General features: G+C 39.8%; 1 protein-coding gene across 1 annotated transcript; it reads right to left on the bottom strand.

Moving 5' to 3' along the window:
* Window positions 1-1,877: 1,877 nt before the first annotated feature.
* Window positions 1,878-17,564, bottom strand: CNIH1 (cornichon family member 1). The gene is made up of 5 exons (XM_077122599.1): window positions 17,388-17,564; window positions 13,763-13,831; window positions 9,627-9,739; window positions 8,342-8,485; window positions 1,878-5,709 (listed from the first exon to the last, which is right to left on the bottom strand). Exons 1-5 carry the CDS (start codon window positions 17,532-17,534, stop codon window positions 5,682-5,684), a joined length of 501 nt encoding a protein of 166 aa, XP_076978714.1. The 5' UTR covers window positions 17,535-17,564; the 3' UTR covers window positions 1,878-5,681.
* Window positions 17,565-23,916: the final 6,352 nt, after the last annotated feature.

Genomic DNA, 23,916 nt, shown 5'->3' with positions numbered 1-23,916 from the left:
AAAGTAATAGGTTTGAAAATTGGTATTAGTAACCAGTTAGTCATTTGGCTTATAGACAAGGGTCATTAAACGAGTCAAAGCCACCTCACTCCAGCAGGCCTCAGTGGTATCAGGAACACACAGAGGGCCTCATGGTTCTCCCGGCTACTGCTTCTCACAAATGTGAACCAGTGGTTATTTAACAACTACCACCATATGATAGTCATGGGCACTACCATACAAGAAAAAGGAAATTTAGTCAAAATCAAAACTTGCCTTTTAAATAATCATAGAAAGACTGAAATTCTAATTTTGTCTCACACTCCTCTTGCTGCTGATGAACTACTTTCATTTTATAAGGAATTCTCTAATGTCAAACCAGAGAGCTGGTACTGTTCTGTAATATAAAATCAATTATTTTAGTACTTTTGTACATACACTTTCTAGAACTTATGACTTTATGAGAGTACCAAGGATGATGGGAGAATCATACGTCCCAACAGCCTCTAAATGTTTAACCTTAAGATTCCTCATCTCAGATAAGAAATGCCATGTAATGGCAAGAAAGTTATTTTTTTAAAGTACAGGCTGCAACAATATATTTATCTTCCTCATGATTTTAGTGTTAAAATCAAACGCAATTTAAAATCACATTTTATTAAATTTTAGGCAGTCACTGAACTTGGTATTAGTAAATCTTATCTTCACTTTTACCCAATGTTAAGTATATAGCCTATCCGTTAATATTCAGGACATGGAGGGAAAATATTGACATGGATTAGTCAAACCCTTTAATAATCAAATGAATTTTAAAAGTGCATTTATCTCTCATTGTCCTTTGAAAGTGCTTAAGCCTTACACATTTAAAATGCTTCACTAAACTACTTTAATGTTAAGTATAAGATAAGCATCAGTCATTCTGTAACAGAGAAATATGAGATGCTTACTACTCAAATATAATTGCCCAGTTAAGCTTAATAACATGTGAGTCCAATGCTCTAGGAAAAAATATTTTTCCTCCAAACCCATGTGACATCCCCAGAACAGGGACAGAGAGACAATCTAGCATGCTTGTCACACACAAGCCAGAGTTAGCTGCATCTGAAACTGAATTTAACATAGGCTCAACCATTATCCATAAACTACACAAGGAAACATGTGAGACAGTTTTTATTAAATATACAAAATCAAAATAAATCAAGCAGGCAGAAAAGTAAGACTATTTAAGGGCATTTTCTTTGGATGGTGATACAGCACCATTAAAGTTAATTTGGATTTTAACAAACCATGAGAACAGACTGTCAGCTAACTGCATTCTGCACTTCTCTTCATGGTTTTAAGGTCTACCTTGTCCTCAAATCTATTCAAGAAATTTTTCTTCTCCAGAATATACGAATATGGTAGCCAAGGAAATTTAAATACTTAGAAAAAGCATTGTACAATAAAAAGTTATTTAAATGAAACATGCAGTTACTTTTTTTCATGTCATGGTATTCTCTACCTCTTCACTTCCACAATGTGTGTTAATAAAATTAATGTGGATGAAACCTTCAATCACCCTATACGGTTAATACTATTTTCAAAAAACAGCAGAACAAGCAGCATTTATTTACTCATTTTAGACATTTAACTTTAGAACTCTTAATTTTTAGTCAGATAAAATTGTTAAAAGAAGGTTGGTTGGGGCGGGCCGCGGTGGCTCAGCGGGCAAGAGTGCTTGCCTGCCGTGCCGGAGGACCCCGGTTCGATTCCCGGCCCCAGCCCATGTAAAAAAACAAACAAACAAACAAAATATAATAAAACAAGAAAATGTTTAAAAATGTTTCCCTTCCTTCCATCCTTCCTTCCTTCTCTGTCTTTCCTTCCTTTAAAAAAAAAAAAAAAAAAAAAAAGAAGGTTGGTCAACATATCCAGAAACAGAAACATACTTTTTCTCTTCGAACCAACCTGGAGTATTAGTTCAAAACCATCTTCCCAGCTATATTACTAGAACCAGAGACACAGTAGCTGCTGGTCTGAGAGCAGATCAATAAATTGTTTTGAGCAAAAGAGCTTCAGATTATTTGAGAATAACTTTATTAGTCATTTCCAAAAAGGGTGAACATGAGTACCTTTCATGAACAATGCTAGGCACACAGTATCAATATTTTTTTCCTTTTCCCTCTAGAAAGATGTTTAAATAATTTTGCCATCCATGTTTCTGATTTACAGTTATACTGTACAACTTATTATTGAGATGCACGCTGTCGATGTTAAATGATATAAGTAAACTTGATGTACCTTTTAAAATAAAGATCATTATTTGAATAGGCTTAATATCACACTGCTAGGATGTAGCCACACCTAAGATGAAAGTTCACTTCTGTAGGGAACAGGAGATACACAGAAGCCATTATTTTCACCTGGCAGTAATCTATTCATAGATACAATTGGGGGAAAAGAGAAATGTTGTACAAAGGAAACCATTTTGCCAATTTCAAAGAGAACCTAACAATATATCTATTTCTACTAGCGTTTGACATATTTTCAAAATATGTTGATTTGAGGACCAGAGAAGAGCTCTATGAGAGCTGTTAGCATGAGCAGTCCAGGAAGTGAAACACCCTAAACAGGCTTTGAAAGACACACATGCCCAAATAAACTGCTACACACTTTGTTACTTTGTGAAAGACCAATACTTGAGTGTCTGAACTTGACTGGTAGGTCTAGCAGTTCATGGCATAATCTAAGATATTATAATAACGCCATGCCAAATTGGGTTGGTTGGTCATTTCCTATCACTCCCCCTTCCCATGAAAAATAATTCAAACTTTAACAATTTTGTATATAGACTGGAACCATACTCTCTTATACCTCAGGAAAGGGACACAGGATATCAGATATTATGAAAAATCATCAAACATTATTAATAAAACTTAGATATGGGTATTCAAAGTTTCTACCCCTACATTCTTAGCACTAAGAACATAACTGTATGATATAGTATTATTACTCAATAGAATAACTGCTCAATATGTATTTTATATGAGATTTCAAATTCAGAATTTGTTGGTATAGAGATATAACCACAGCATGTTACACCAGATGCAGTAACATACGCACATGGTTTCTGAGCTCTTAAAGAGAGGTCAAGACATATAATATCAAAAGTAACTGTAACAAGGATATAGGTACCTAAATAAATAGCTGTTGCAGCACAGAGAGGAGTATGATAAAAACTGGAAAGGATTACAAACCCAGGCTAACTATGCCTCAGCCGGACTTGCAGTAATAAAGTGAAGCTGTGAACATACAAAACAGATTGGGGGAGCAGGGGAGAAGAAATTAAATTCAGAACAAGAAAAAGTCAGTGGGACACTTAAATGAAAGCACTGTGTTTCTGCTTTCTCTTGGTGACTTACTATCATAAAATGATGGAAAAAACAAAAGTGGGGTAGATATTATGAGATTACCCAGGTACTCAATCTTTAGTCGATCATATACTACAGACTAACAACTTACAACTGAAATAAGTGAACTTCACTGTCAATCACCTTTGAGGAATCAACATTATCTAACTGAAATAAAATCAATTTGATTCCCGGTGCCTGCCCATGCCAAAGAAAAAAAAATCAATTGGAGAACTACCTTATCTCATTTTTGAAGCCTGGAACGTGGCTTCTACAAATTACAATAAGCAAACTTTCCATTAACCCTGGAGAATATTCTGAAATAGATTATTAAAAAGTTGTTTGTTAAAACTTATAAAGAGAAGCAGTGTTTGCTAAGATATAGCAAGGGTCTCTGACAGTACTGACTAGGGGCTCTAAAGTAGCTGCCCCAGGAAAACTCATTTGGATTATAGAAGACTTGGCCAGGTCGCTCTTGATCAAAACTACCTGGGAACAAGAAATAAGGAGTGGGTGCTAATAAAATTATGGGGACTAAAAACTGATTGCTCAAACTCAAGAGATGATTCCTCGGTGTCCAGCACAATGCTAGCACAAACCAAGTGCCCGATCATTTACTGCTTTAACTGATCATCAGATCCCTCCCAGCATTCTACAGAATATAAAACACAAGGTTTTTAAAGCATTCCTCATTATGAAATGGTTTCACTCCCCTCACTCTCCTGGTTCTACATCCTCTTCTACATACTCACCCACATACCCAATCCCCAGATAGTGAAAGCTATTCTCCCAAAGATGAGGAAGCATTATTTCAAAGCATTGTTTCACTATCAGAGCATAAATCAGCATCTAATTCAAGGAGTTCTAGAGTAAAACTTCCACAAACATATCCAGACTCCCTTGATCATTGTGAAATTTCTACATATTGGTTTTCTTTCTTTGATCCTTTGTCCAGAAACTACTTCTGAGCCACTTAAACTTTCATTTGACATAACTTTCTCGTGGCAAATAAAGCACAAGGATACTTATGAAAACATGCAAGCCATAATTTACCTGCCTTACAAGAAGCAGCAAAAACTCAAAGAAGTTTACAAGTGATTTTACCTTAAAATCTGCTATTTCAAACAGGAAAAAAGTATTTAAAACATTTTAAGTGCCACAATAATTTCTTTAATTGGTAAGAAAAATTATGATGCTGTGAGATCGGTGTTGATAAATCTTGTCAATAAAATATCCCTCTGAAATGGCAATAGAGGAGAATGCATTTGTTCATTTAAAAAATCCTTTTTAGATCCTGGCATGGTATTTTTTAAGAAAAGAAATTACAATGCAATACTCTACTATTAAAAAAAATGACAGTAATATGTCTTTATTATAGATTATGTAAGTTTAAAAACCAGGTACTTGAAATCTTTAACACAATGCACTGAAAATAAGTCTTAATTTCAGAGTTTTATTGTATTGCACTAAAGGAACAGCAGGATGGTTATACAATGTACTCTCTCATTCAGTTTTGAAAATCTAAGGTACTTGCAAATTCTTAAGAATACTTTTACCACCAGATTAGAACAGTAAATATAATAACCAATTTCTTAATAAGTAATATCTTAAAATAAAAACACATTTAAAATAGCTTTAAATGCATTCTTCACAAGTAATTCGATATATTTATATTATATTCACTTATGCTTAAGAATTAAAGCAAGTATATTACTCTGATGGAAATACGGAAATTTCTCACTCATGCAATATATAGGGATAATATTCAAGTTGAAGGGGAAAAAATCCCATTCTTATTTCTGTAAATGTATTCAGATATAATCATCTACATGATAGACAAGGAAACTCATGACGTTTCCCACAGGTCAGGTATACATTTTCAGTTCATCAAAAGCACCTGATATCTACAGCTAATTTATGAGTAGGTGGCATTTCAATAAAACCAAAATGAGCCCTACAAGTTCCTATAAACAAAAGCTTCCAATGGACTAAGGACAGTCAGTAATTAATGCAATCATTCAGAGAATTATGGCTGTTCCTTAAGGAGTGCAAGTTCAAACCTGTTAACACCAGAGGTAATCATTTTATATTAATTTATACGTAATCCATTTAAATTCTTTATCCGAGTATAACATATGAAAACAGTCTTCCACAAGCAAAAAGTGTGGAAATAATTAAAAAATAAGGAGTCATTTTTTTAAAGTAACTGATCAGATTCCATAGGCTACTCTTGGAAACAGGATCTTGCTGGATAGAACCCCTTCATTTGGTGGCTTCTGCATGCACTTAACTGGACCCATTCTTCTGTGTGTTCTAAGAGCTCACCAAAACATAGATCATGCTGTAAAGAAGAAAAAGGCTGTTAATTCAAACAATCCTAACTAGAAAAACTAAGAGCAGCAAAAAGTTGAGAATGCTTTCCACAGCAAACAAGTTTGTGGTATATGATCATCTAAGCATTTTCAGTGCCTTACTTTAGACTTAAGTGACATTAACTTGTATTTAGATTTAATCACAGAAAGTGGAAAAACAAATGACAAGTTCACAGTATGATTTTAATTCGCATTTATGGACTTTTGCCTAAGGTACAATTTGGCTCAGTTCATGTGTAGTTGTCCCTTATTTCCTTCCCAATTTTAGTAAGCAGAATTTCCTTTCCAATTTTAGCAAGTAAAATGGCACAGCTGAAGGCTTAATGGGGAATGAGAGCTTACAGAGGCAATGCAGCTACAGTGTTCTGAAGCTGTTTCTAATATTAGGAGACAGCATTTCTGGAAGGCTCACACGGTGCCAGGCCTTCTGTTAGGTCTCTCATACACACTACCACACTTCATCCTCAAATCAATCCTAGGAGGTAGATACTACTCATTTTACAAACAGGGATAGTCAAGTAAGGAACTTTCTCATTAAAGAAAAGTTCTAAGCAACAGAAGCAGGGTTAAAGAAGAAAACAGGACAAACAAGCAAAATAAAAGGCAAATGCCATTCAATTTAGGCTTAAGAACTGCCAGGAGTAATTCTGCATTAACAATGGTGTGGGAAAGGCAGAGGATTATGATTCACAAGCTTATACCTCAACATAAATACAAAGCTAGAAGCTGTGCAAACTTGATGGACAGTTTTAAAACATAAATGCATGTTTTCTGTTAAACATTTACCCACAACTGCCCATCTACAACTTTATCATTTATTCATGCATTCATTTTCTTTCTGTCAACAAATATATTTTAAATGCCTAATATGTACCAACACTACTCTAAACTTGTTAAAGAAATTTTAAAAACTGAAAATCAATAGGGAATTAGAATGACAAATGGAATATCACTTCTCAGAATCCATTCAGTACTTTTGTTTCATATGTGAGAGATATTTATAGATGTACTAATGTCCTTATTTTTTTCCATTTGTGAGTTTTGAAAGCATAAATACCTTTTTCTTAAATTTCAGTCTAATATTTCATTCATCCTTTTCTATCATGGAAACTTGTATGATGATGTACAGAGAAATACAAATATAAGCTTATCATATAATACTCAGCAAATTTTCAAATAAAAAGAAGACAGAATGGAAGCTTAATTGCTACACAATTTCATTTTATGCAGTTGTGGTAGTTAGATTCAGTTGTCAACTTGGCCAGGTGAAGGTACCTAGTTCTGTTGCTGTGGACATGAGCCAATGGTACGTGAACTTCATCTGTTGCTCATTACATCTGCAGTCAGCTAAGAGGTGCGCCTGCTGCAATGAATGATGTTTGACTTAACTGGCTGGTGCTTAAATGAGAGAGCTCAATGTAGCACAGCCCAAGCAGCTCAGCATACCTTATCTCAGCACCCGCTCAGCCCAGGCCTTTGGAGATGCAGAAAGAAATCACCCCGGGGAAAGCTGTTGGAACCGAGAGGCCTGGAGAGAAGGCCAGCAGAGATCACCCTGTGCCTTCCCACGTAAGCAAAAACCTCAGTTATAAGTTAGCTGCCTTTCCTCTGAAAAACTAATGAAATAAATCCCCTTTTATTAAAAGCCAATCCGTCTCTGGTGTGTTGCATTCCGGCAGCTAGCAAACTAGAACAGCAGTTAATATCTCTTCTGTTTTCAGAATCAGGTGGAAAACCTTCTTCAACTGAATACATATCAATGGAAGATGAAAAAAGTGTATATAACTTAAAAAAAAATTCTATTCTTAACTGTACTTTTCTAGTTTTAATAAGCAGTCATTTTATCCCACTTACAGTAAACCTAGAGCAATTGTTCTCAAACATTGGCCATTTTACTCCCCAGGGAACACTGAGTAACATTCAGAGACACATCTGGTTGTCACAGCTGGAGAAAGGAGGCTACTGCTATCCAGAGAAGACAGGCTAGGGATGTTGCTAAACATCCTACAGTGCACAACCCCCCATGACAAAGAATTATCCAGTCCAAAAGACAACAGTATCAAAGTTGAGAAATCCTGACCTAACAGGAAAGATGGTATGAGTCCATCATAGTATAAAAAGAGAAAAATCAATAGTCACATTGTCCTGTAATATAGAACTTTTATTATTCTATATTACAGAACTTTGTTTCATTCATTCCATTGGGATTAAGCAAACCAGAAAATAAAGGGCAGAGCATTTAGTTATGAAGACTGATAAGGAAAAAATGATACAATCTCCAAAAAGGCACTTTCAGGCAAACTCACACAGCAGTATCATTTCCCTGACATCACTTTGCCATGGAGAAGAATTGTCCATCACTGATGAACATGTCTGTCTGAAAACTGGAAGTAACATCCCTAGCCAAAGTTTCTGTTCTGTACCAATGTATGGCCTCTTGAATTAGTATGTATTTGCTGGTGTGCAATGTGCCTTTACCAGCTACCACCATCAGGACACTGAGTTATTCAGTATACTGTAAGATATTCAGACCATAAAGCTTATAAACTTTTTAGGCAGCAACATTAAAAATCATATTTTCATTATGTTATTTAAACTTACCCGTACAGGTAGTAAAAAAATGCTAGGAGATAAAAAGCTAATTTGCACCATCCTTCTTTCTGACAATATGCTAGAATATCTGCATTCATGATGGTTGTAGGATCATAGAGTCCTGGGCCACTCATCACTGGTCTACTCATATACCTGAAATAAACATAGTCGATTAGCCTCTCAGAAAAGGGAGCAACCCTTCAGGACGGGAAGGAAGGGTCTTCTTCTCAGTGGTACTTGTTACAGAGAGAGGTGATCCACGTAGGAAAGCAAACTCATAGTTACAGATGGAATTATTTCCCTTTTATCATTATAATTTTAAAACTGGGGCCTGTAAATGTACAGAACTGGACAACTAGTCATATCTGGTCTCCTCTACATTTTCAGGAATCCAACAAAAATATGAATAATTGTATAAAGACAACAGGATTTTTTTCTTTTAATTTTCTCTTTTGACATAATTTGAGAGTAACCGGAATGTGGCAAGAACCCTTCCTACCCAGATGCTCTAAATGTTACCATCTACCACATTTGCTTTATTCTTCTCTTTCCCTCTCTAAAATATGTACATTTTTTCTGAACCATTTCAATCAGCTGCAGACATATCTGCCAGTTTACCTCTAAATATATCTTCAGTATATATTTCTTAAAATCCAGAGCACTGAGATTTTGATATGCCTATTTAAAGCAACAAAGAACTAAGTGTATTTATATAGATCTGGTATAACTATTAGAAGAGTGATGAGATATGAACATCTTTTATAAACAACCAAATTTATTTAAAGTTATAAAGTAAAATGGAGAAAGAAATCAAACAAGCACTGCACATTTTGATTTATATCAAGTTTAAAGACAGGCAAAATTCATCTAAGTTGGTAAAGGTCAATGGTTTCCCACAGGAGGCACAGACAGAAAATGACTGGGAGGGAGTGTAAGGGAGTCTTCTGAGAGGCTTGGAACTGTTGTAGGTATTGAGCTGGGTGGGGTTTCACAAGCATATACATATGTAAAAACTCACTGAGAACAGTATACATCAGACTTGTGTATGCTATATGTAAGTTAGACTCATCAGACATGTGCATGCTGTATGTAAGTTAGATTCATTTTTTTTAAAACCACTTTAAATAAAAGCATACCCCCTATAGTATTTGTTCATCCACTTAAATTTTACAATGAAATTTTTCAGAACTTTTCAGAATTTCATTTAGGCAGCTACCATGTAAGATAAGCACATCGACCACAGTATAATTAAAATTTAATTAAGACAATTATTAGAAGTATATCTAAATATTACCTCCAAATATGATATGCCAAGAGGGGCATATTGAGACCCAGTGTGAGCCATTCTGCTGCACAAAGAAACATGACACAGAAGAAAGCATGGATGAGGTACTCTGGAAGTACAAGCTGGAAGAAAAATACAAGTCAGTTATCAAAATGCGTTGGCATTAAGTCTACTGTCAACTGCTAATCTGGAAAGCAAGTGGCAACCAAGTTTCCATAATGAAAAATCACTGCTTTCTTACAGTCAAAGATGAAAGATGATGCTGAGTTTTCTTTCCATATTAAACTTTTTTCAAAAGCAGGATTATAAGCAAACTGATCAGAGAATATAGCTTGTAAAACATGACTTAAATTTTGAAACTCAAAATCTCAGAACTAAAGGTTTATATAAATTTACCACCCAGATTGTTCACACACAGTTATTTACTAATCAACTGGGATGCTTTTTCTCTTCACCATTCAACACATGATAAAAATACAAAATGAGGCATCTGATCACATGCAACATGATATAAAAGAATCCACAAAAAAACATAATACCCCTTTAGAGGTGTACAAGCTTTTTAAAAGCTTCAAAAGTTTTTTAAGCTTTTAACAAAAACCAGAAATGGTATATAAACAATATTTAGCAAACCACATCACATTACCACAACAGTAATTTTTCAGTGGAAAGCCAATCAGCCAATAATCTCAGCACAGTCTGGGGGGGGGGGGGAACATTAATATGCACAAGTACAAATGATGTGCTTTCTGCAATGTAGGAGGGAAAAGACTGAGTTCTTAACCATGAAATCAGAATTTTTCCAGGTTTCTGAGCTCCATTCCTACATGTCCTTTCCATTTTCAGACTCAAATCTTTTGATAGTAGTTAGAAGTTTTAAGTGAGGAAAAATTAACTCAAGCAAAAGGCTTTTTATAAAATGACAAAGTTAAATAACTCTATTCCAAAATAAGCAATATAATGCTTTCTTTTATCTTTTTCATCCTAAAGATTTCAGCCTAATATTTTTTGAAACTAAAAATATCAAAAGCTTTCACTTCAAGTTTTAGCCAAAGAATCGTCTATAGGTCACAACTGCCAAGTCCGTTTCTCAATGTCTACTTCATACCAAATTAAAATTCTAAGAATTCTCAACACCATCAGATCTTTCCTGAGAGGAAATATGTCTACAGAAATAATATGATTATACCACACAATCAAGCTCATTTTCTAAAACTCCCAAATTACTTTTTCCAATTAAAAGCTGTAGAATAAACTTTTAAAAATACATACTATTTTAAACGAAATTCCAACTAGTCTACACCACTAACCAAATATTTTCTACAAACTCAAGCAATATAGATGTAAAAAAAAGATAAATTCTGTATACATATATAAATCTGTAAATTACATGACCAGCATCTAAGATCAAATTCTTGCAGTCTCTAAATAAGAAAATGTCCACAGGAAGTCTTTGAAATTTTATGGTAAAAACTAGGACAAATCAAGAAAAATATGCATTTTTTAAGGAATTATACCAGAAACACTAATTATAATACTAATCTAAATACATGATTTTTCTTTAAAACATAATTTTTCTTTAAAACATAAGATGCGGGCGGGCCACGGTGACTCAGCTAGCAAGGATGCTTGCCTGCCATGCCAGAGGACCCTGGGTTCGATTCCCGGGGCCTGCCCATGTTAAAAAATAAAAAAAATAAAAATAAAACATAAGATGCCTGTTTTTAGCCCTCTAATGCCAAATGATATTTAACAAACAAATTTGCATTCAAGGTTTCATCCTAAATTTACAGACTGAGGTATGGGGAGAGAATGATTTTGAAAGCATGACCCCTATTGCTCTTGGAAAATATATTTGAATAAAAGTGATATTAAATATAATCAACAACTATACCAGCTCTAGTATGAAACAAATGCCACGCACCCTACTTCCCTTCAAAAGAAGCCCAGAAATATTTACTATGCATTTCTAATGAAAAAAAGTCTTCTCTAAACTTTGTTTTAATGATGAGATTTCCCCTAAGTAGCACTTAAATTATTCCATTTAGGAGCCAAGAGTCACACAAAAGCTAGTATCCAGGAAAAATAGCTCATGCAAAAATGACTGAAATGATATTACTTAAACAAGCAAATCGTATTATTTTGTTAAAGTTCACGTTTTTAAAAAATGGTACTTGTTTTCCCCCATACTTTGGCAGAATTGTTAAAACAAACTTAAAATAGGGAAAACTGTCAGATGCACATTTATTAAGCCAAGTATTGGCACTCTACCCAAAATGCAACTTGTGCTGGTGTAAAAACTTCTTGCCAAACCTACTGCACGCATCTCTTCTAAGAAAGAATTTCTTTCCATTAAGAAAAGCCAGAAATCACACGCTACATGTTAAAATGAAATAGGTCCCTCTTTAATTTACAGGACACTAGGAAGGTACACGAACTTGAGCTTCAAAAATTAGGCTATCTGGGTTCAAATTCTGGCTCCACCTTAGCTGTGTGTCCTTGAGGAAAGTTTTTTAAGCTCACTAACCCCCGTTTTCCTCACCTATATATAATAAAATAAAGTATATCTACTTCATAAGACTGCCATGAGAACTGAATGAAAACACCTCAGGAAAGTGCTTAGCACAGAATTTGGCACCCAAGAAAGCCCTCAAACTATTTCAGCTATTATTATCCTAATCATCATTTGGTTATTTGAAGCAATGAAAAGCTAAAGAGGATAGAACACTATGAATAAACAGCTGCCAAAGGAGAAATTCCAGCTTATTAATTTCTTGGTAGCAATTAGTTTCAACTACTAAGGTTAAGATGTTTTTACAATGAACACATTACTTTCCAATGAGAAAGTAGATTTAGCTTCTCACAATTTGTTTCATAAAGTAAAGAACAGCTAGTACATTCACACTTTTATGAAAAAGCCTGACTGTAATAGTTTTCTAAAGACAAACTAGAGATCTACACCATTATTCATATTTATCTAGAAAACAATAAACTATAGAGCTTCTTCCATAAAATTTATCTAATATGCAAGTACATTATGGTTTTATGCAACTAAGTATGCACAAAACAAGTTTTTATCTTCACTGTGATTTTTTTTCTTTAATGCATTACGGTATTCTATTTCTTAAACACATACCCTCTGCTCTATTACAAATGACCTTTCATTTTCTGACCAATCAGGCAAAATCAAACCCGGGGGCTAAATGAGTAAACTAAAACAAAGCAAAAAAGATGTACACCTAACGCAATGAAGGCACATTACAACTAAATCCTTCATACAGAGAACTTAGTATAAGACAGGTCTATTTTAGAAATTTAAAGTGACTATATACTAGAAATAATTTTGTAGACATTTGTATACAGATTGTTATCTAAATCCAAGCAGTTTGAGTGTGAAGGACATCAATTACTGTAAGACTCCAGAGCCTAGCCACAAAGCCAGCTGACATCAGCCGAATGACTAAATTAATTCCAGGATATGGATAAGAAGGGCTATGGGGGTGCAGACCATGCTAAAAGCTCCACTTCACACCATCTCACAAGTCACAATTGTTGAATAATCTCACCATCTATAAAAGTCATTTTATTTTAACTTTTAAACATTGCACCAAATAATACAATACAGAGGTGCCTATGGCTAGAATATTAAGAAAAATGCATAAGCATATAACAGCTTTCCCTACTTGGCTGGGCCAGCAAGCAAACATCTGCATAAAATAAGAAAATTCATGAAATCATAAACCTCACAGGCATATGAACAAGCACACTGAACAAAACATTACAAATACAGATGCCCTAACCCTCCCCATGAAAACTAATGCAGATTAAAACATTAAACTAAAAAGCAGTACACACCTTTAATGCAATTTTGACTCTTTTAATCTTTTTGACCTTTTCAACTGTCTTTGGTCGACAATGTAAAAAGCAGATTGGAAGAATGTTAGTATGACAGCTGACAAGATCGCCAACAGATTAATAATAGTCAGAATAGTCAAGCATGACAGGAAAAGAGATATTTTTTAAATTCCGCCTACTTCAAAAAGAACAAATACAATGATGCTACTGAGAATATTGGCCATTTTCCAATTATATCAAATTACAAGCAGAAACTGTTTAAAAATCTGAAGATAAATCGTATAACTTACAGGGTTCAGAGTATTACACTGGTCTATAGGATTCTTGTAATCAGTCTTCAGTTCATCAAATGCTATAATCTAAAATAAAATTGATAGAGTTAGGATCTCTCACTTAACAACAAACCTGCCCATATCAGATAATTACTGAATAAAGTTAAAACAAAAGCAAAGTATACCAGCATCACATTTACCAATTTACAATGAACTCAATTTATGATTAAATCGAATTTAAAGGACCTGAAAACACTTTTATGTTATTGCTAAAAATGAGCTGACATCACTTTGAAAAATATTTTCCATTTCTTCAATGCCTTGGTTCAAGTTATTTACCCTACTTGAATGATCTCTCTCCCACTCACTACCATTTGGCAAACTCCTCTTTACCCTAAAAACTCCTCTTCCTTTGTTACCTCCTTTCCACAGCTTTTCCTGACTCCCTTGGGATGAAATAATTGCATCCTTGACTACATATCCACATAGCACAGGGATTTAAAATGCAGCCAACATGGAGCAGAATATTTACGCACAGGATACTACGGGATTCTTAAATTGCACAGCCAGGCCCACCATATACAGTCATGTCCTTTCCACAACGGACACACAGCCCCAGCCAAGATGCTAGGTGGGGGCCACATCCACCCATGTCCCACTGCTACGCCCAGGCCCCCTGGCACAGGACCCTCCGGGGTTATGTGTGTTCAGGAAGGAGAGCTTTTCTCATTCTTCTGACCCCCGAGGCGTCTTTCCAAATTCACAGGAAGGCAGAACACAGGCAAGAGCTACCCAGTTTGAAGCCACTGTAAAAGTGATCACCTTGACCAAACATGCTGGTTTTTTCATGTGGTCACCAAACTAATGATGGAAGGAGGGTAAGCCTGGGTGAGGTCAGCTTCTTATGGTGAAACAGTTATAGACGTGGCAAGGGGAAAAGACCACCCATTTAAAATAAATGGCAAGAATGTTTTTGCCCACACTCTGAAGAAATATGGCTTTAGACTTTAAAAAATGTGGCTTTAACTAAACACAGAACTTCAAAGTCAAAATGACTAAAAATCAAAATATGGACTACACATTACTTTGGGGTGTTAAGTGAGGTGTCCAAATAAGAAGCCAATGGTACCAGGTATATGTGAAAACTATTCCTGGGCCCAGGGGACAGAGAACCTAATCTATGCTTCCCCTGGTGGGTTAGAAGTTGTATCTTTATATGTCAGACACTGTTACTTAATATTATCAATAATCAAATAATGGAATTTTGTATTTCTATCTTTTAATATCCTGGCTTATTTCCCTATTAAGTTCTTCGTTTCATAAAAAGGTAAGAGCAAAAGAATAATAGTCGTAGGGATAAAAAAGCACGGGATTCACTAAATGGCATTTTCCTTTGCTAAACACTGCTAACATCCTCTTGCTACTAGATAAGGCTTTCACAAAATTTCCCACATTGGTGTAAAAACAATAAAACAGAAAAGCCAGACTGCTGTGGCCCCCACAGGGGGAGACTCCTTTTATCCTAAATCTATAAAGATGCCAAGCTACACAATTCAGGGTGTCTTCAAATTTGATGCATGCCTTTGGGATTGACTTCTGCATTTTTCAGCTTTTAAAAAAATCTGTACTCACAATTCTGTATTCCATAAAGCATCAAGCACATACATGAATTAACACTACAGTACGAGACGTGACCATCAGTATAAAATACCTTCCACATAATGATTAATGTAAACTGAATTTTGGGATTTATATTTAAAATTTCCAAATGAGTCTTCTGAAAGACAGTTAAACTACCTAAGAAAATAAACTTACGGTTATGTGGATAATAGAAAAATTAAAACTATGTAAATTTATTTAGAATTGTTTTCCAAATAATGCAATAATCCTCTGAACTAAGAAATCCCTAAGCATAAAGGCACTCCGTTGATCCGTGGAGTACAAAATAATTTTTTTTTAATTCTATACTAGGGCTTAAAATGATCTACTTTGCTGAGGCATACATTCATTTCAAAGCAGAATCTAAACTATTCATTTTTAAAAGTATAATGCAGGTTTTCTTTAAGCCAAACATAACTTATGTTCAAAAATGTAAAATAAAAGTCATCACATAGCTCTCGCCTACAAATTCCCATCATCCCAGAAAAATGAGGCACACCCATCAAGCAGAGTGACTTAAAGCCACATCTACAGATTTTTTAAAGCTGGAAGGAAGCCACACATTTCAGTTTCATTAGAAATTTATTAAGGCAGGGCTGGTTTGCATCCCAACTTATCTCATTTATTTGTTCTTCCACCAAAAAAAGAGCCTAAGCAGCGAAGCAACCTTCCTACTGGTTCCTACTGACAAGCATTTAGTTATTTGTGAAAAAACTGACCTACGTAAGCATTCCCCCAATACACAAGCAGTCAGGTTCTAAAAATAATTATAATCACATTCTTTAGTAAAAGGGAATGGATTTGTGATACAGTTCTACTTTTGAGACTTTTGTTTGCACAGGAAACGATGCCATTCAAATTATTCTGCCTTCTGTACATTACATAAACAAATCCTTATGATGGACACGATGAAATATTATTAAAATTTACATCGGACCGAATATGCCCAATAATTCAAATTAAGACCAAAATCCCAGAATGTACTGGAACATGGGCAGTACGAAAGTAAATGAGGTTAATTTTTAATGAATGTTGATTTCCGGAGGGCTCTCTCAGTGCTTCTAATTCTGCGCCAGAGAAACAGGAATCCTTTAAAATCTCTTGTCGCAGGGAACTTATTACTTGTTCTTTACAAGAAACAGTAAGGATTTGCTTCTATCTTGCAGTATGATGTGAATACTATAAATAAAACTGCCCTGGAGAAGCTTAAGGTTCCTGAGCGTTTTCAAAAGAGAAGTAAAACTTCCTGCGCTAAACCCTGTTACCCAGTACACAGCGGCGGCTCGGAAGACTGTCTTTTGAGTCTGACGGTCCAAGTGTGGTTGAGAGGGAAAGCTCGGAGATGCAGTGACCAAGAAATCAATCCGACCTGCACCAAAGTTCACCGCCAAGAGGAACCCGAAAAGCGGTGATTCTACTCTAAAAGCACACAACACGTGCTAAAAGGGCAAAGTGGAAAATTCATCAAAGCCAGGCGATCACTATTTCAGTGTGGCCATTCTCCTGCAGAAACCCGAAAAGAAAGGCGATCTGTATGAACTCTTTAAATCTCGGAAAACTTCATCCCCGCTAAGAACGTCGCAGGTGCGCCTGCGCCCGGGACATCCTCCGCGGGGCTGCGGGGCCGGGGTCCCTGCGAAGGGCTGCCGGGCCTGGCCGTCTCGCGCTCACCCCGCCCCGGGGACCCGCAGCGGCGCGCGCGGCCCGCTCCAGGGCTCGGCGCACCACCCCGCGGCCGCACGCCCCGGGCCCCCCGAACCCGCGCCAGGGCCCGGCGCACCCCTCCCCGCCCTGGGCCCCCCGGACCCACGCCAGGGCCCGGCGCACCCCTCCCCGCCCCGGGGCCCCCCGGACGCGCAGCACACCCGGCCCGTGGACCCCTCGCCGCGCGGCCCGGCCCCCTCCTCTGGCACCCCCGAGACGCAAGGGCGAGAAGAGGCTGCTCGGCCGCCTCGCCCTGCTTCCCCCGGTTCCGACTACTCACGTGCCAGATGGCGAAGAAGATGAGCGCAGCGGTGAGCAGCAGCGCCAGCATATAGCAGAAGGCCGCGAACGTGAACGCCATGGCCGGCGACGAGCAGCGCCGGGGACAGCGGGGAAAGGCGGCGCGGGGCCCTCTGGGTAAAACCATTCACTTCCCCCGGCCACAGCCACGACCGCCGCCGCCGCCTCCGCGGCACCAGCCTTCCCAGCACGCCTGCGCACCAGCTCGGGCCCGCCGGCGCCCTCTGACGGCTGGAGTCTGCGTTGCCATTATAACGCCCACACAGTTGATTTATTTTTTTTCCTGTCTTCCCAAGTCTATTCTTTGAATAGTTATCGAATGAATGCACAGTTTGCTCCAAGTACAGTGCTTCTCCCATGAAATACGAAAATGAATACGAGAGTTCATGTTCTGAAAGATCTAGTATAGTGCCAGAAACAAACTGGCACACTTTATATATTGTATGAATCAAAACAATAGTCTACCACTGTAAGCGGATGCCTACAGGAGATTATGAAAAATCAGAGAATGGTGCCTCAGCCCCAGTCACTTCCTTTGGCCAGACGCTTTCCTGCAGTGCACAAGCTGTGCACGATGACCCTGATGAAGAGAAGTGTGAGACTGGAGGCAGATGCAGTTACCTGAGATAATGAGAGTCAGATGCAGTTTCCTGGGTTCGGGGGAAACAGAATTTGCAGAGAATTGTTCCAGCCAAGCCATGAGATCCAGCCCCCTTCTTCTACGTGCATTCCATCCACACCTCGGGAGGTGATGTTTCAAGATCCTGCTTTTTGACAAGAAGCTTTTCTCCAACTTCACGTGAAATGAACCTTTCCCCTGCTTGGTAGCCATACTCAATCACCTTATTTCACAGAATGGAACTTTCTCCCAGGGACCAGTCCTGGAAGGAGCGACCCACATGTCACTAAGGAAGTAAAGAGAAATGGTAAGAGGAATTTTGTGTGCCCCAACATCCAGTACTGCTGTTGGCATTAAAACCAACTCGCTCCACTGCATTCAAGTGTAGCATTTCATATATTTCAACAAACATTTATTGGGCATCCATTTTATGTTAGGTAGAATGCTGGTGGATTCCTTCAAAAGCTGTGGCCACATGACCCTTCACAGTTTTTCAGGATACATATGTAAGCTTTAGATCTGCTCTAATGTGGTAACCCCTAGTCACATGCAGCTATTTACATTTAAATTAAATTAAGTTAAAAATTCAGTTCCGCACCCACTGTATTGGACATTATATACAGAATATTTGCATCATCGCAGAAGGTTCTGTTGGACAGCATTGCTTTAGACAATATTATGCAGCTATAGTTGGTTAAAGAATACAACCATTTAATGAGGGCAAAAAGAAAATTGGACCAACTAACCATACACAAGGAAGTTGGTGGGAAAAATAATTGGTTTCCGATAATTTAGAGGTTTATTCACGGTAGTAAGCAATCTGTACAGTCCGTGTTCAAACCATTCCAGGTCAATCTTTGGAAGTTACATTAACCATTTCAGACTATGGGACTACTTTTGCAACACAAACTGATTTAGATTCCTTTTTCTATTTGTGTATATGAATGGGTCCAGATGATATTCCAAAGAAGTACTAATCTGCTTTACACACACACACATATCTCCCCATCAAACTTCCTTTGAATTGCCTCCCTCATCACATTGCCTCCACCTCCCACCTGCCAATGAACCCAAGCCAGACAGCTGGACACAAGTCAGCCACTGGAGAACTGGAGAACTGAAAACCAATGGACATAATATTTGACTTAAGTTCAAAGAGTCTAGTCTAAAAATAAGACAAAAGAAACAAGTTAAGATACATATCTGAGAGAATTATCCAGACACCAGACTAAATAAAGAAAGCTAGGACTGAGGAAGGGATAAAGGGACGTACTGAGCAATTAGGAGAGTGTGAGCTCAAGAAAGTTGCAGCTGTCCAAAGGAACCAGGAAATTTCTTGGCAGCTGAGCTCAATTTTCCTTTTTATATGAGTGTCCATTAAGGACAAGCAAACAACAGCAGGCAATACTTCACCCATCAATTGTCTAGGTGGAAATGAGGCTTATCTCTTTGCTTGGCACCTCATCCAGTCCATGCTCAGGAGATAATTCTGGTTCTTTGGCCCAATAAGCACCAAAGCATAAGCACCTCCAGAATGGGGGTGGGGGGCTGGGGGACGGGTAGGATACTTAAAGACATGGTGGTTACATAAGGGGAAAGCCCATGCACTGGTCTGAATGTTGTCTCAACCGACTCGAAGTTGCTCACAAAGGTGAAGCAATATATATTACCCCAGTTACATATACCACGTGGAACTCATGACACTTTGGGAAGATCTGGGCCCTTGCCTCGGTTAATGAGGCACCTCAAGGAGAAAGAACTGTGAGAACAAATAAATTATAGGCCAGCAGTTCCCAATATTCCCGAAGATGTTTGCACATCTGGGTTGAAAGCAATTGCATCTAGAATTCATGGTGGTTAAGGGTGGTATATAGATCTGGATATATGATTAGATATAGGCTTGGAAGGAATGGGGGAGGGATGGGGAAGTAAAGTATTGGCACCCCAAATCCACCCACACTCCATTCTTGTTGGCAAAGCCCATAATTTACTCAAGGGTTCATGGCATTCATGCACCATGCTCAGGGAAGGAGCCTTTCCATAATTTGAAGTTTCAGGAACAGGTAGCGCCTGCCTCTCCAGAGTGTGGTGTGACTCTCATTTGCTCTGTGTATAGCAGTGCTGGTGATGGTTCATATTATTTTCTGTACATTATGTTTATTTCTAAAGCATTGGGTTATGACTGCTTGCAAGTATTCCAACAGGATGTGGATATCACAGTATCAGTTGACTGTGTCACCCACCTTGACCTTTGATCCAGAGTGCCTGTTACACAATTATGATAGGAACTAGCAGGCAGAAATGACTCTGTCAACAATCTCACATGTTCAAAAAATATCACATCTCTTTTTTGTCCTTGTTCTTTTTTTATATATGTGACCAAAATATAACATCTTTTTAACGTTCTTCTTTTTTTATATATGACTGTTTCTGCCGCTGATAGCTTCAGCCGGGCCGTGCGACCGGTACACTGGGTGGGTTTGGGGCGAGCTCGCGGGAATTAACCTGGGTAAGCTGGAGCCGGCGCTTTCCCCAGCCGGCGGTCGCGAGAAGTCTTCACTGAGGCCAGATTCGGGTTTTAGGCTTTTATTGTTACACTCCGGGATGGGCCACCCGGGAACCCGAGGAGTGAGACGTCTGGGGTCCGAAGACCCCGGGGCTCGGACGACCCAGAGCGGGGTAAGCGTGGGGCTTAAGTACTCTCGGGGAGGGGTGGAGTTTTGGGCGAACACGTCAGGGGGAGACAGCCAATCACACAAGGCAGGAGGCAGTTGCTAGGCTGAGGGCTTAGGTTAGGTATAGAGGAGTGAAGAGAATAACAGGAAGGCTTCCGGTTTAGTGGTGAGCTACGGAAATGGGCGGTCTACAACAAGAGGGGGAAGGGGGGAACAGAGAGGGGGGTTACAGGTACGGAGGGCAGAGAGTGAATGTAGAGAGGGAGAGAAGGATTAAAAAATTTTAAGTATGGCTAGGCTCCAGTCCCTGAGAAATATGCCACAATTCCTCTCCTTTTTCTTTTAAAGGCTCACCTGTGTGACAGGTGGTGGGCATTAACCTTTGCTGGGAGGGGTAGGGATGAGATTCCCCTTGCACTTGAGGCTCAGAATTTCAGGGGAAGGGTATGTGCTGAGCCGACCCTTATGCAAATCTCATGTGCCCCAGAAGAGCCAGAGGAGGCCTGTTAGAGTGGCCCTCTTCTGCGGCTACTTTGTGCCGCACCCAGCGGTACCCATCTGGTAGCCTTTCGGCGGCCCCAGATGCACGCTCTCTGGTGACGTGCAGCCCCCGTAGGGGAATGGAGAGAGGCAGGGAGTGGCGCAGGCATAGGCAGGCAAGGCTAGAGCCGCAGCAGCGTAGTGCCGACTGCACAAGATGGCCAGTCTTGAGAGCGACACCAACCTCAGGGTGATCAGTCCTGGGGGTGAGCAACACTAGCGAGCCATACCTGAGCCTGGGGACGATTTTCGGCGTCTGAGAAGGGATTCTGGAGCTCTAGAGCAGCAAGGGCTAAAAGTTTCGTATCTCGCCTGTGACGAGAGATTCTTGAACAGAGACACTTAAATGTGAAAAGAATAAAAATTAAAATTAGTAGGAGGACACCGTAGAAGATAAGGTTGGAAGGTTGGAAGAAGGAAGAGAATTTATGGAGGAGGTTCGAAAGGAGAGAGCTAGACAGTTTATAGGTTTTCTATAGCTAGAATTTGAGTTTGAAGGCTGTGAGTATAGTTCCAATCATGCAGGGTGAGGCGAGGACGAGAGGTGTTGACAAGTACAGGGGTGACACAGAAACGGGGTTTGGTGGGTTAGGGAATTGAGTCCTGCCTGTAAGGACAGGGCTGAGGAGGTGGAACTGGTAAGGTTATTTATGACAGAAGCGGAGGTGGAGGTCTGGGTGAGCGCGACGGCTGCCGTGACAGAAGCCGCAACTGAGGCGATGATGGCTGCAGAGATGGCGGCGGTGATGCCGAAGTCTCGCTTTGCGCATGAGCTGAGCTGAGTGACGGAGCTGTCCATGGGTAGTGCAGGAGCGACCCACCTGGTCGCGTTGAGCGGGATCCACAGGAGTCTAGGTTGAAGTACTATGAAAACTACTGAGAAACAGGTATTAAGGTAGTTAAGTAGGTGACATGTGTTAGGGTGACTATAGTTTGAGCAGGTAAAGAAGTAGAACGGGGGATTTAAGAAGACTGTGGAGGTGAGGTTTTCGGTGCCTAGAATATTAAACGCGTAAGAGCTCGTACCGATAACTTTATTACCCTGAGTAATGGGCTGCTGGGTGCTGTGGTAGGTGACCAGGCGCCATTGGGATTGGGTTGTTCCGAGGAGGGAACGTAGGTCTAGGCAACTGAGGTTTCCACAGAGAGAGAGATGCGTGAAGCCACTGGTACCATAAAGAAAGGGGGGGTTATAGGGAACGAAGAAGTTATATTTGGAAGAGTTGAAAGTTCGAGGGGGAGAATGATATGGAAGCCACGGGATTTCTGTAAAGGAAGTCGAGGGTGTAAAGCTGCCAGGCGAGCAGAGGGGAACTGGGGACCGCACCGGTAGGTGCGGGCGAGTTCGGTTATATCCGGGTGCAGTTCCTCTAGCTGGCCAAGGTCCTGTGAAAAGGAGGGCTTCATTGGGGGCGTTATGGGAGTTTTTATTGAGTACTCCGGCGCTTATGGTTCGGGAGTAGATAAGGTGGATATAATTGGGCCATTGAGGAGAACACGGGAGCCCATTTTCTGCTTCTCCTGAAAGATTAGTGAACGTGAGGTTGAGTAGTTTGTTGTTTGGCTGGGAGACTTCGGGGAGGGCTTGCATTGACGAAGTCTGCAAAAAGGTAAGGTTAATCGCTAGGGCTTCAGGAGGGGGGGAGAAGTCAGGGAATGATGATAGGTTGAGAGGCGCGCTAGCGGGGAGGACATTGGGATCGCACGGGAGGTCCAGCAAACAATTATTAACAAAAAGTTGTGGGAATGTGGGGGAATCGGGGGTGAGGAACAGTAATCCTGGGGGATATTGGACCGCGGCCCACACTTCGCTCTCGGTAGATTTTGCAGAAGTGGCTGTGGAGAAAATTAGAAGTGTTACAGGGAGGAGTTGCCAGGTGGGAATTCCGGAGGGGCGTGCTAGGGAGAACATTTTTACTGAAAATAATAAGCAGGTTAGCACCTAGAGGAAGAAAATGAGCAGGTTAAAACATGCGATGATGCACAGGAAAATTATGGCAAGTAGGATTCTTTCGAAGAGGCTCCAATCCTTTGGAGCAACTGTTGCTGGGTAGCGTAGGGACCGGTAAGCCCATCCTCTTTGACTGCTTTGTGCAGTCGCTTTATATCTTCCTCACTGTGGGGAACTCACGGGAATGGGCGTTGCGGGGATGGGGTGAGATTAATGGGGAAGAGCACTGCCTGTGTCGGCGGCAGCGGTCGGACCGAGGGCCAGAGCTGTCCAGGTCCCAGGGAGGGGTTATTGTTAGTGGGATTGTAGCAGGGTGGCCGGGGTGGAAAAGATGGCGGTTGCCCCGGGCACGGCCCTGCGTAAGATGGCGGTGGGGGAACATAAGGTGGCGGCTGCGCCTCCGGGACAAAAGGGTTAGTGCAGCTAAAGGAAGAAGGGGGGGTAGCGGAGGGAGGGGCTGAAGGGGCGGGGGAGGGCTTAGGATGTTTTGCCTCCGCGCTCTTAGGGAGGGCGGGGTAAAGGTTGTGGCTGTCTTCCTGTTTAGGTAGTGGAGAAGAAGGCGGAAGGGTGGAATTCGTCTGTCCGCCATTAGTATGTTCGCCATGGTCCCGCAAGGGCGGGTGCCTCTCGAGTAATTCGAGGGAGAGGCTTCCCCAGCGGCCGCATTTACAGACTTGGATCCAAGAGTGCGGCTAGGGTGCGCACCTGGGGGACCTAGCTTTTA

The sequence above is a fragment of the Tamandua tetradactyla genome, chromosome 12 (assembly GCF_023851605.1).
Source record: "Tamandua tetradactyla isolate mTamTet1 chromosome 12, mTamTet1.pri, whole genome shotgun sequence".
NCBI lineage: Eukaryota > Metazoa > Chordata > Mammalia > Pilosa > Myrmecophagidae > Tamandua > Tamandua tetradactyla.
The sequence above is the reverse complement of the archived record's forward strand: the minus strand, read 5'-3'. Positions and strand labels throughout refer to the sequence as shown.

Excerpts from the sequence above, each read along its gene's own strand:
- CNIH1 (XM_077122599.1), bottom strand. The coding sequence starts at position 17,534 with ATGGTTTTACCCAGAGGGCCCCGCGCCGCCTTTCCCCGCTGTCCCCGG. Across the intron at positions 9,740-13,762 it reads AGTGTAATACTCTGAACCCT|CTTGTACTTCCAGAGTACCT; the intron begins GTAAGTTATACG and ends TTTTTCTTCCAG. Across the intron at positions 8,486-9,626 it reads TTGGCATATCATATTTGGAG|GTATATGAGTAGACCAGTGA; the intron begins GTAATATTTAGA and ends TGTTTATTTCAG.